The following is a 12819-nucleotide window of genomic DNA, read 5'->3' as shown; positions in this document are numbered from 1 at the left end:
CTTTTTTGCCATATAACATTTTGCTCAAAAGGAATATGAAAGTTAAGAGATATGATTTGAGTTTATGAGGAAAAAAAATCATGTTAAGAATACTACCAGCACTTAGAAATGATCCTTTAAGATTACCTATACAGTTTTCCAGTTTCTTTTTTGCCATATAACATTTTGCTCAAAAGATATCACCTAAGGAAGTTTGAGCACAGCAGAAAAGCATCAAGCACTTCTGGACCAATTGGGGGTGGAAACAGGCTGGGGGTGAGTACTGAACACAGCGGGCTCCATGAACCTAAACTGAAAATTATGGGCACAAGCCAAATATCTTATTTTACAAATGAAGAAACTAAGACACAAAGAAGTGAAATGATCCTTCTGAGCCTCCGTCATAGTCACTAGCAGCACTAAGACAGGCTTAGAGCCCGATGACTTGCACAACCCAGCCACAAAATCCAGTGCATCCTAGATGGCACAATGCTAGCCTCTTAACACTCCTCATCTTATTTAATCCTCATAACCGCTCTTAGCGGAAAGGTACTATTATCCCAGTTACACATGGGAAAACTGAAAAGAGTTAAGTTACCTGGCCAAGGAGAAATCCTGTGCTTGCTTTCCAGAACTGACCTTATTCATTTCACACTGCCACAAGCCCTCTATTACATTCATCCTAACATATCACACAAATGTTAACTGGGAAGAAATAATTCAGGTTTTCCTACTTTTTGTTTCTCTTCTGCTTCGTGCAGGTTAGAACACAAGTGAAACAGGAAGAAACAGAGGGGCAATCTGGGAAAACAATGAAGCAACAGAAACTCTAATAATGAGTTGAAAAGAATTCAACACTTAATACGTTTCCATCAGTATTGTCACCAGCTGCATCCACTCCTTCTGGCATGGACAACTGCAAATTTACTGCCTTTTCACTTTTACTCCCACCTTATCCAAACGTTCTCCACAACATCTAGAGTAATAATAATAACAATAATAATAATGATAGGTTCATGTCACTTTTCAGCTTTCATTTCTTCAAAATAATTCCCATTGTCTTTTTCTTAATACACCATGGTTTTTAATTCCTCTACACAGCTATATCTGAGCTGTTGATCATGATATGCAGCACTATGAAAGAATGGCCCAGAGTAGTAAAATTTCATTAAGTTTATTCTTGTATGATGCCTAAACGTCTGGTGGAATAAAGAGAAATTGTCCCATTTGCTTTTAAAAGTGGATCTCTTCATTGTTTTTTTCATTGAAAGTTTTATTGAGATATTATAGATTCACATGCAGTTGTAAGAAATAATAGACTCTTTGTACTATTTACCAAGTTTCCTCCAATGGTAACATCTACAAACTAGACTAGACATTAATAAAATCTGATCTTATTCAGATTTCCCCAGTTATACTTGTACTCATTGATAATTAGGGAAGCAAAGATGAAAGAGAAGACAGCAAAAATGGGGAGGGGAAGGAAAAAGAGAAGACCTCATGTTGATTAAGGTCAGCCTTTTGGTAGAAAATACGGAAAAGTCGGGCAATTGTCAGGTTAAATTTTCGATCTTCCCCCTGGCTGAAAGGGACCAATTAGAGGGGTAGATAGAACTCATGAAGTGATCTGGGCTGGCTTTGCTCTGTTTTAGAAGAATCCTTATAGTGCTTACTGTCAGTCTGTGTGAACAGGTCTTTTTTGGAGTCTGAATTTATTTTTTTAAAAAAAATTGCTTATCTCTAAATCTTTAATAGCTGATTGATTTTTGTTTTTGTTTATCCTTTTTTAAAAAAAATTGCTTATCTCTAAATCTTTAATAGCTGATTGATTTTTGTTTTTGTTTATCCTTATATACAGCTGTAACTAATTAAAAAGCCTAATGGTTATAAACCTATGCAGCATAATTTCATATTTCCTAATTATGTTTCTTCCTTGTCCAACAAGATACATTAATATTAATTTGTGCACACACACACAAACACACACACACTCTCTTTACCATTAACTACATTACGTGGGAGAGTAAAAAAAACTTTTGGTTTTCCCTTAAGAGACCACAAGCTAATTTCAAAGTTAATGAATTTCCAAGTAATGGAGATAGAAACAAGTAATATCTGTCAAAAAAATTAAACTTCTAAAGAATATTATAAAGTCAAGCATGTAATCATAAGCAATAACCTGAAAGCATGTCATATTACACTCTGGCTCATTATATTTATTTACCTAGCTTATTAATGATTTCCAGTGACAGTGCCTTGTAACTGAAACTATTATTATAGCTATTTGTATATTTTAGACACATTTAGGAGGAGGTATTTTTTAAAACACTCTGCAAACTACATTAGGCTTTGTGTTAAGTTATATTAAAAATATTCTGAAAGGTTTGGGGTGTTTTGTTTGGTTTGTCGTTTCTGTCCTCTCCATAAAAAAGATAGTATAAAATTTTTTTAATTAGAAAGTAGATTGTTTCAGCTAATGCTTTTTCTACTTCCCTGTGGCACCTACTGAATTCACTTGCTGCTTGAGATAAAAATGTATAACTATGACTAATAAAAATATTAAGAACAACATTATTTGAGTATCGAATGGTAGATGGCAATAGGAAAGCTGGGATAGAAAATAATTAAGGGTCCATGCTTCACTGTCAAATCTTCATCTGGATGTCTCTTAAAAATGAAATTATTGTGCAGCCAACAACTGACCTCCAGGTTCATCCATGTTGTTATAAATGACAGAATTTCTTTCTTTTTAATGATTAAATAGTATTCCATTGTGCATATATATATGTACACACACACCAGAGTTTCTTTATCCATTCATTCATTTATTCCATTTATCCACACTAGGTTGATTCCATATCTGGGCTATTGTGAAGGAGATGAAATGGAATAATGACCTAAATAAAAAATAAAATAAGTCTTCTACCTATATTGTAAAGGCCCATCTGAAATACCACTTCCTCCCAGCCTTCTGCAATGAAAAACTTGAATAATGTTCTATCACTCACTGGTTGTCTCTTAGTATCCAACTTATTTCACTCTGTATTATAGATAACTATGACTTATTCTCTAAGCAAATTGTGGGAAAAAATTCTTATTTGCCATAGGACTCAAATATCTGTTTAGGTTATTAAACAATTAAAAAACTGCAGTGGAATTATAAGCTGTAAAAAAAAAAAAGCTCAGTGTATCATCCACCTCTTCCCTCAATGTCGTCTAAGGTGAATTTGGAAGCAAAATATTAACTGAACTCTGTGAATTAAAGGCTTGAGACAAATTTCTCATTTCTCATACATTTTAATATGTTAAGATCTATTCTTCTTTAAGTATTTGTTGAGAAAAAGCAGAATTCAGTTTATATTTTTATTTTGATATGGAATAACTGTCCATTTTAAGGAAAAAAGAACCCTCATGTTTCTCAGTAGTTCGTGACCTCCAAGGACAGGTGCCCATTTGGTTCTGGCATCTTCTCCAAGTTCCAAACACCTGATGAACACACAGTGGACTTTCAATAAACGTTCCCAACTACACAACCACACTGAACAACAGACATAAGTCAAATTTTACTTCTGGTCCGAAGAAATCTGAACAGACATAAATCCAAATGTTTCTTATGATCCAAAGAAATCTAAAAGTAATATGGTCAATAAGTAACAATAAAAGCCTCAGTTCAATCAATGTAACTTTGAGCATTTTTTGATATCGAATCTAGCAGTTTCTTTGTATTTTTATGAAGAGACTTGATAAAGGTTGGAAAGGGCATGGAGAAAGAGGGAACAGGATACTCAGAAACTATAAGATGATAACAAACAGTGGGAGGAAAGACAGAAAGGAAGAAAGGAAGAAAGAAGAAAAGAAAACAGTAAAACGCTGAACTTTCATTTCAATGTTAAGAAGGAGAGAACTATAGTTATTGGAGGCGGGAAAGGCGGAGGGGGGTAAGAAGTAATTGGGTAAGGGACACAAAGAGTAGTTACAATCTGTAATGATGCACGTGCTAATAATATTGATTTGATCATCATAGACTGTACACAGATACTGATAGTCAACTCTGTACCCCATAAATATGTATAATTAAAAATAATTTTTTAGAAAAAAAATTAAATAAAAGAGTGACAGAGGGAGGAAAAGAGGAAGAGCAGGAGGAGGGGAAGCAGGAGGGGGAAGGAGAAGGAACAGCACATAGAACAGTGAAATGTGGTGCAGGGTATGGGAACTCTCTGCACTTTCTCCTCAGTTTCTCTATAAAACCAAAACTACTATAAAATAAAAATGAAAAAAGAATAGTGAAATGAAACAAAGATGGTTTAAAGAAAACATTTTCTTGTTGAAATATGCAGTAAAAACCATTCCTACTAAAATGGAAAACTCATCTTGGGTAGGTGAGCGGCTGGGGTTTGTTATGAAAGGGAATCGATATTTCATTTGACAATTTCCATGCTTAACATCACTGTCATTTTCAGTGTTGTTTCACTGATATCTTCCCAAAGTAAATAGAGTAAACACATATTTATTCCCCGGAGGTTTAGAAACATGATCTCAATTGCACAACCGCAACAAATCATCCAGCAAATTCTTGTCAGAGGAAATCAAAGTACATGTTTACCCAAGGTGAATGGTAGCCATTGGACTGGACATTAACTACACGTGGTTTCAGACAGTTCCATCAAACATGCTCTAAACCTACCCAACAATTTACCCACAGTCGTGTAGGTTACCATAAGTGTACTACTAAAAGCTCCACTATGAAAATTTTCCTGTCAATTTTCATTTCCGACATAAGTTGATAAAAGCCCCATAAATCCTCTCTTGGAGAGACTCAATTATTTTCCACGCTAATACCACAAAACTGAAAAAAGACGTGTTAACACTGTGTAGCTTCAACGGAGTATACATATTTATCATGTCACAAACCTGCAGCTTTTATTTCTCATTCCCATTTGGAATCATACCTTCAGAAAAGGCACCATTTGCTCTATTAAAAAAAAAAAAGAAAAAAACCTAAAAAATACCTTCTATATACAGAAAACTGAAGCTACTTTTCTTCCTGTTTTTCTTCATAATGTACTTTAACGAGCTGCAATTAAAGTCAGTAAGATTTAGAATCGATAATACTATATTGCAATGCCTTCTTTCATTTTCCATAGTATATACATCTTTCTAAACCTGGCAGAGCTCTGTATAATTTAAAAATTACATAAAACCTAATAAAGCACTTGTCTTTCAACAGGTACATTTCCATAAACGAGCTGCAATTAAAGTCAGTAAGATTTAGAATCGATAATACTATATTGCAATGCCTTCTTTCATTTTCCATAGTATATACATTTTTAACGAGCTGCAATTAAAGTCAGCAAGATTTAGAATCGATAATACTATATTGCAATGCCTTCTTTCATTTTCCATAGTATATACATCTTTCTAAACCTGGCAGAGCTCTGTATAATTTAAAAATTACATAAAACCTAATAAAGCACTTGTCTTTCAACAGGTACATTTCCATATCTAGCATGATTCAAATGTGTCACCTTTCTTAGCAAATTCCTTCAAAGGAACTGATCCTAAAATAAACCTATATGTGTACTAAGTTTTAAAAAGTAGGCTAGAATCAAATAAAAACCTGTAAAGATCACATTCTCAACGTACACATCTTGCCCTACAACTTCTAAAATATTTGTATCCATTGTCAATCATTATTTTTTTTGATCTAATGCACATCTCATTTATAATGCTGTAGAATTATGAATTCCAAAGTTGATTTTGCTGTCTTCTTGAAAACAATCTGATGATGGATAAAAACATGCTGATTGTTACCAATAACAAAGCCAAGTGCAAATAATTCAAGCATTCTGCAATTACTCAGAATTTAATTCAATCTATTTCCAGAGACAATCTGAATGGCTCTGTGACTAGGGTCTGAACACAGTCAAAACTGCTTCCATTATACTTGGCAAATGCTTTTTTGTTTCCACAGTGAATACACCTTTGTGACCTTTCTCAAGTTCTGATAGTCTGCTTACAAATAAATCAAACAAAAACTGCCCACTTACTATTTGTATCACCAACCACTCCAAATCTACTTATCATCTCAGTATTATTGATTATGATATAAACATTTAAAAATTATTAATTTAAGGACACTTTGCAGTCTAAAGCATCAAGGACAAGGCCCAATAGAAACATCACCAATAAAACGAAAAGCTAAAAGCAAAATACTTAAGTAATCCTTAGCCTATTTTGGATTAAGAAGTAAGCAGTAAATATAAACATAAGCATATTTTAAAAACCAGTAGTTCAATGCTTACTTTCAGCAGATCCTTGGAGAAATCAACACCCTCATTTACTCCTTGGAGATTTGCAATGAACTCCTGGCAGGTCATCTTCTTCCCAATATTCTGGAATAGAGGCAAAGGATACATCACAATGACAATTACAGAATTAAGATTAATTCTTAAGTATGTGATTAAGCAGAGCAGGACCTGACTTTGTTTTTGAAAACATGAATTTATATATACATATATACATACACATGTGTATATATACATACATATATAATACAATTTTAATGCATAAGAACAGATGGATTATTATTACATTTTTAAAACTGTCATTAAATATAAATAGCAAAATTATACCGAACCCTTATTTTTTCATCTAGGAAAGAAATCTGAAAAATCTACGCTATGTTTTTATAATAATATATAATGTAGCTTTTAATAAAAAAAATGGATAAAAATGATATTTCTGAGCTAAACACTGATAGCTATTTACTTCTCCTACATATTGTCAAGAGCTGGGAAGGATCTGAGATTTACCCAACTTTCACACTAACAAATTAGCCTATCACAGTTTCATTGATGCTGACAAAGGAAATAAGACTCCACGTTGAGAGAGACAAGAATTTGTTACTCACGATGGTAAGAGTACTCAGAACATCAGTGTTAACTTGCTCCAGTTGAGTCCCAATTCTCAGAGAGCAACTTGAATAAGGCCAGATGCAACCTTTAAAGGCAGTGGGTTACACTGCAGGAGAGAAACCCTAAGCTTCAGGAACTGAATCTGTGATAATGGGCAGTTAAGTATGCCTACCCCTTGGCTCTAGAGGGAGACACCAGCTTTATCTTCCAAGGCGGCCATGAAACCTGACCATTGCTCTGAAAGTCACTATATCTTCCAAAGCTGCTCACTATAGAAATAATTTTGAAAAGATTACACAAGAACAAAGGCAACCAAAGCCTCTGTTCACAAAATGTACAGAAAAGTGAGACCCCCCTTGGAGAACTGTCTCCCAGCACATGTTCCCAAGCTGATTTAAGGATCATAAAGTTTAACCACAGAAAATCACATTAATAAACAAAATGTAATTAGAAAATCTAAACTTCAAAAAGAAAAGAAATAAACATGCTGACTAAAAACACTAATACAATTGTTGTCACAGAGAATCACCTTCTATGCCAGCTCCAATCAACTAGTAGAAGGTGCCGGTTGTGAAGGCTTCTGAGGTTCAGTATGGACACCAAGAGAAATCTGTCATGAGTGCAGGAGAGGGATGTAGAACACAGACAAGTGGCACAGACATGATGTCTCTGGCAAATGTGGTCCAAGGGAATATGAAGTGTACCAACATATTAATATACCTGTATGCAATATTCTTGCTAATAAATGTGTTCTTTCTAAGCCTACTGCAGTCATTCATTAAAGACTAAGAGTAGGGTACAGCAGCAGTATTCAAAATGAGACAGCATAGTCCTAGAGATAAAGACTTTAAAAGAATTCACAAAAGCACAGATCTGCTTAAGAACCTACCCCATGTGACTTAAGAGTAATTGCGTCCCACCTCCCCTTGCACAGCTGCCCTTCTCCTGTCCAAAGTGAAACAATTTGTTCCACCCATGCTATCTAAATATTTATAGTAAAAGTGCTAAATTTTTTTGTTAACCATCTTGCCTCTTCCACCAGCAAAGAGGTTGCGGTCAGACTTTATATGAAAGACTGGATGAATGCCAAAGTGAAACAATTTGTTCCACCCATGCTATCTAAATATTTATAGTAAAAGTGCTAAATTTTTTGTTAACCGTCTTGCCTCTTCCACCAGCAAAGAGGTTGCGGTCAGACTTTATATGAAAGACTGGATGAATGGTTTGACAATGAAAACTGGCTTTGCGAACTGACTTACTTGGTAAATATTTCCATAAATTAAACAAATTAAATCTGCAGTTTCAAAGTTTTGATGAAAATTTATTAAAAGCACAGAAAGGAACATCAACAAAAAAGACTGTTTTCTAACGGTATATTGAAAAAGACTAACTCAATTTTCCCAATCCATTTCAAGGATATCAGGTCAAACAAGGTGCCTCAAGGTAAAAAGTAACAAGTACAATCGATAGTCATTTTGATATGACTTGGCAAGGCCTTCTTGGACATGTTCCAAGGGTTTGAGAAGATGAATAAATAATGACAGATAACAAATTCTTTTCCAAGTCAGTTGGTTTCCAATTATTTGCTTTTAAGAAAATTAAGAGAGGACCCAATTTAATCATTAGTTAATCACCAGAAGTAGTGTTTGATATGTGATCTGGGAAACTGAAATACTTGTAACACTATCTTTTTTAATCAATTTTTTGTTATTAATAATTATTACATAGAAATCATTTAAGAAAAAAAATTACAGAAAAATTTTAACACTTGAAATCTTATAAGAAATAAAACTTTCATTTCAATTTATATAGTTTTTCATTGGAAATAAGAACTGAATAATGATTTAAAAAAAACTTCCAAGCAGAAAAACATACTACATAAGAAACTTTTATGTAAAAGTAGACTAAAAATAAAGAGAAAAGGAAATGAAATAAAATATCTCTTAAAAATGAGTGTGTTGATTTTGTTTTATGATGGAGTGCCAACTCACTATAACATTTTTAAAATACCAGATTTATTTAAATATAATTCATATAATATTCACCTTTCTGAACTATGCATTTCAGCGATTTTTAGTATATGGATAAAGGAGTGCAGCCATCACCACTATCTAAATCCAGAACATTCTCATAACCTCCCCCCCCAAAAAAAACAACACTCACTAGCAATCTCGCCCCAAATTTCTCCCACCATCCTTACCAGCCATCGCCTGGCAACCACTAATCTAATTTATGTGAATTTGCCTATTCAGGACATCTCATTAAATGGAATCATATAAAATGTGGCCTTTTATAGCTGGCTTCTTTTACTTAGCATAATGCTTTCAAGGTTTGTCCATGCTGTAACATGATGACAATATCTTTTTATTGCTAAATAACATTCTGTTGTATGGATATACCAAATTTTATCCATTTATAAACTGCTAGACATTCGGACTGCTTCAGCTTTTTGGCTATTATAAATAATGCTGTTATAAAAATTCACGTACAAGTTTCTGTGTGGACATGTTTTTATTCATCCTAGGTATATTATACTTAGGATTGGGATTGCTGGGTTCCATGGTAACTCTATGTTCATCCATTTGAGGAACAACCAGACTGTTTTTCAAACTGGCTGCACCATTTCACCTTCCTGCTAGCAGTGTATGAGGGTTCCAATTTCTCTGCAAACTCACCAACACTTATCTGTCCTTTCTTTTTTAGCCATCCTTATGGGTATAAACTGGTATCCTGTGGCTTTGAAGTACATTTATCTAATGACTAATGATGCTCAGCTCTTTTCATATGCTTATTAGCCATTTGCTTATTAAAATTCTATTCCTTTTTCTTATTGGAATATTTGTATTTTTATCATTCAGTCGTAAGAATTTTTTATGTATCCTGAATACATGTTTCTCAGATATGTACTTTGTAAATATTTTCTCCCATCCTGAGGGTGTCTTTTCTCTTTTCTTTCACTTTCCTGATGGTATCCTTTGAAACCCCAAAATGTTTCTAATTAGATGAAATCCAATTTATCTATGTTTTTCTTTTGTTACTTGTGCTTTTTATGTCACATCTAAGAAATCATTGCCTAATCCGACATCACAAATATTTACTCCTGTGCTTTCTAACACAGATATTTATAACATTTAGATATTTGATCCATTTTTAAGGTAATTCTTGTATATGAGATGAAGTGGAAATTCAGCTTCATTCTTTTACATCTGATATCCAGTTGTTACAGCACCATTTATTGAAAAGACTATTCTTTACCCTACCAAATTGTCTTGGGACCCTTGTTAAATATCAACTGACCATAAATGTAAGGGTTTCTTTTTAGATACTCCATTCTACTGCATTGATCTATATCTATCTAGTTTTATGCCAGTATAACTTCTCTTGATTACTGTAATTTTACAGTAAGATTTTTTTGTCTTTGAATTTTTTATGGTAAAAAATATAAAACATAAAATTTACCATCTAAACCATTTTAAGCATACAGTTCAGTAGTGTTTCATATTAGTATATTCATATTATTGTGAAACAGATTTCCAGAACTTTTTCATCTTGCAAAAATGAAACTCTATACCCATTAAACAACTTCCTCCCCCCCCCACACTGCAACCCCTTGTAACCACCATTCCACTTTCTGTTTATATGAATTTAACAACTTTACTTACCTCATATAAGCGGAATCACATACAAGGGTTCTTTAAAATAGTGCATGGAAAGACTCTATTATCTTTTAATTCTATTTTTCCATGAACTTTTTGAAGTATCCCCATAGTGTTTTTCTTTTTGTGACTGGCTTATTTCACTTAGCATAATGCCTTCAAGGTTCATCCATGTTGTAGCATGTGACAGAATTTCCTTCCTTTCTGAAGCTGAATAATATTCCATTAAATGCATATACCACATTTTGTTTATCCATTCACCTGTGGAAAGACATTTGGTCTGCTTCCACCTCTACGCTAGTGTTGGGTGTGCAAATATCTCTTTAAAACCCTGCTTCCAAATATTTTTTATATATGTCCAATATGGGATGGCTTGATCCTATGGTAATTCTATTTCTAATTTTTTGAGAACCCCCATACTGTTTTCCATAGTGGTTGCATCATTTTACAATCCTTCCAACAGTGCACAAGAGTTCCAATTTCTCCACTTCCTCACCAACAGTGTTTTCTGATAGTAGCCATCCTAATGGGTTAAGGTGGTATCTCACCATAATTTTGATTTGCATTTCTCTGATTAGTGAATGTTGAGCATGTTTTCATATTGGGGCCATTTGTGTATCATCTTTGGAGAAATGTCTACTCAAGTCCTTTGCTCCTTTTTTAATCAGGTTATTTGATGTTTTTATTGGTGACTATTGTAAATGTGTTTGCTTTCTTGATTTCTTTTTCTTCTACTTCATTACTGGAGTATAAAAACACTACTGATTTTGGGGTGCTGATTTTGTATTCTGTAACATTACTGAAATTGTTAACCAGCTCTAAGAGTATTTTGGCAGACTCTTTAGGTTTTTATATATATTCAATCATGTCATCTACAAACAGGGACAATTTGACTTCATCCTTTCCAATCTGGGTGCCCTTTATTTCTGTCTCTTGTCTAATTGCTCGGGGTAGTACTGCCAATATTATGTTGAATAGGCGTCATGAGAATGGGCATCTTTATATTTTTTCTGCTCCTGTTATTCAGGATGATATTGGTGATTAGTTTGTCACAAATGACTTTTATTGTGTTGAGATAATTTCCTTTTATAACTAATTTGCTGAGAGTCTTTATCATAAAGGATGCTGAATTTTATCTTATGATTTTCTTGCATCTATTGAGATAATCATGTAATTTTTGTTTTGATTTTGTTGATGTGGTATTTCACATTTATTGACTTGTATATGTTGAACCATCTTTGCATCGCTGGGATAAATCCCACTTGATCATGGTGTATAATTTTTTTGATGTTTTGCTGTATTTTGATTGCTAATATTTTGTTGAGGATTTTTGCATCTATGTTAATCAAGGATATTGGCCTGTTATTTGTTGTTGTTGTTGTATGTTTATCTGGTTTTGGTATCAGGGAGATGCTGCCCTCATAGAATAAGTTTGGGAGAATGGCTTCTGCTTCAATTTTTTGAAGTAATTTGAAAATAAGTGGTATTAATTCTTCCTTAAAACTTCTAAGTATTCCACTCTAAAGCTCCCTGGTCCTGGGCTTTTCTTTGTTGGCANTCTTTAAAACCCTGCTTCCAAATATTTTTTATATATGTCCAATATGGGATGGCTTGATCCTATGGTAATTCTATTTCTAATTTTTTGAGAACCCCCATACTGTTTTCCATAGTGGTTGCATCATTTTACAATCCTTCCAACAGTGCACAAGAGTTCCAATTTCTCCACTTCCTCACCAACAGTGTTTTCTGATAGTAGCCATCCTAATGGGTTAAGGTGGTATCTCACCATAATTTTGATTTGCATTTCTCTGATTAGTGAATGTTGAGCATGTTTTCATATTGGGGCCATTTGTGTATCATCTTTGGAGAAATGTCTACTCAAGTCCTTTGCTCCTTTTTTAATCAGGTTATTTGATTTCTTGTTGTGGAGTTATTATAGTTTCAGACCTTATATTTAGGTCTTTAATCCATTGTGAGTTAATTTTTGTATATTGTGTAAAGGTCCAAATTCCTCCCTGCATGTGGATATTCAGTTTTCCCAAAACCATTTGTTGAAGAGACTGTCTTTTCCCCATTGAGTGGTCTTGGCACCCTTGTTGAAGATTATTTAAGGGTTTATTTCTGGGTTGTGTACTCTGTTGCATATGTCTGTCTTTATGCCAGTAACACACTATTTTGTCTACTGTAGTTTTGTAAAATGTTTGAAACAAGGAAGTGTGAAGTCTCCAACTTTGCTCTTCTTTTTCAAAATCGTTTTGGCTATTCAA

General features: G+C 33.7%; 1 protein-coding gene across 1 annotated transcript in view; it reads right to left on the bottom strand.

Annotated features, from left to right (window-relative positions):
• Positions 1-6266: 6266 nt before the first annotated feature.
• Positions 6267-12819, bottom strand: part of PSD3 (pleckstrin and Sec7 domain containing 3) — a gene marked incomplete at its 3' end in the record, with an annotated part of 162442 nt that continues 155889 nt past the window's right edge. The window contains exon 9 of the mRNA XM_008584470.1: positions 6267-6374. Coding sequence (XP_008582692.1) covers positions 6267-6374 — 108 coding nt within the window. The remainder of the gene's footprint in view (positions 6375-12819) is intronic.

Source organism: Galeopterus variegatus, unplaced genomic scaffold (genome assembly GCF_000696425.1).
Source record: "Galeopterus variegatus unplaced genomic scaffold, G_variegatus-3.0.2 Scaffold3271, whole genome shotgun sequence".
Taxonomy (NCBI): domain Eukaryota; kingdom Metazoa; phylum Chordata; class Mammalia; order Dermoptera; family Cynocephalidae; genus Galeopterus; species Galeopterus variegatus.
Note: the sequence above shows the minus strand (reverse complement) of the source record. Positions and strands in the feature narration are given on the sequence as shown.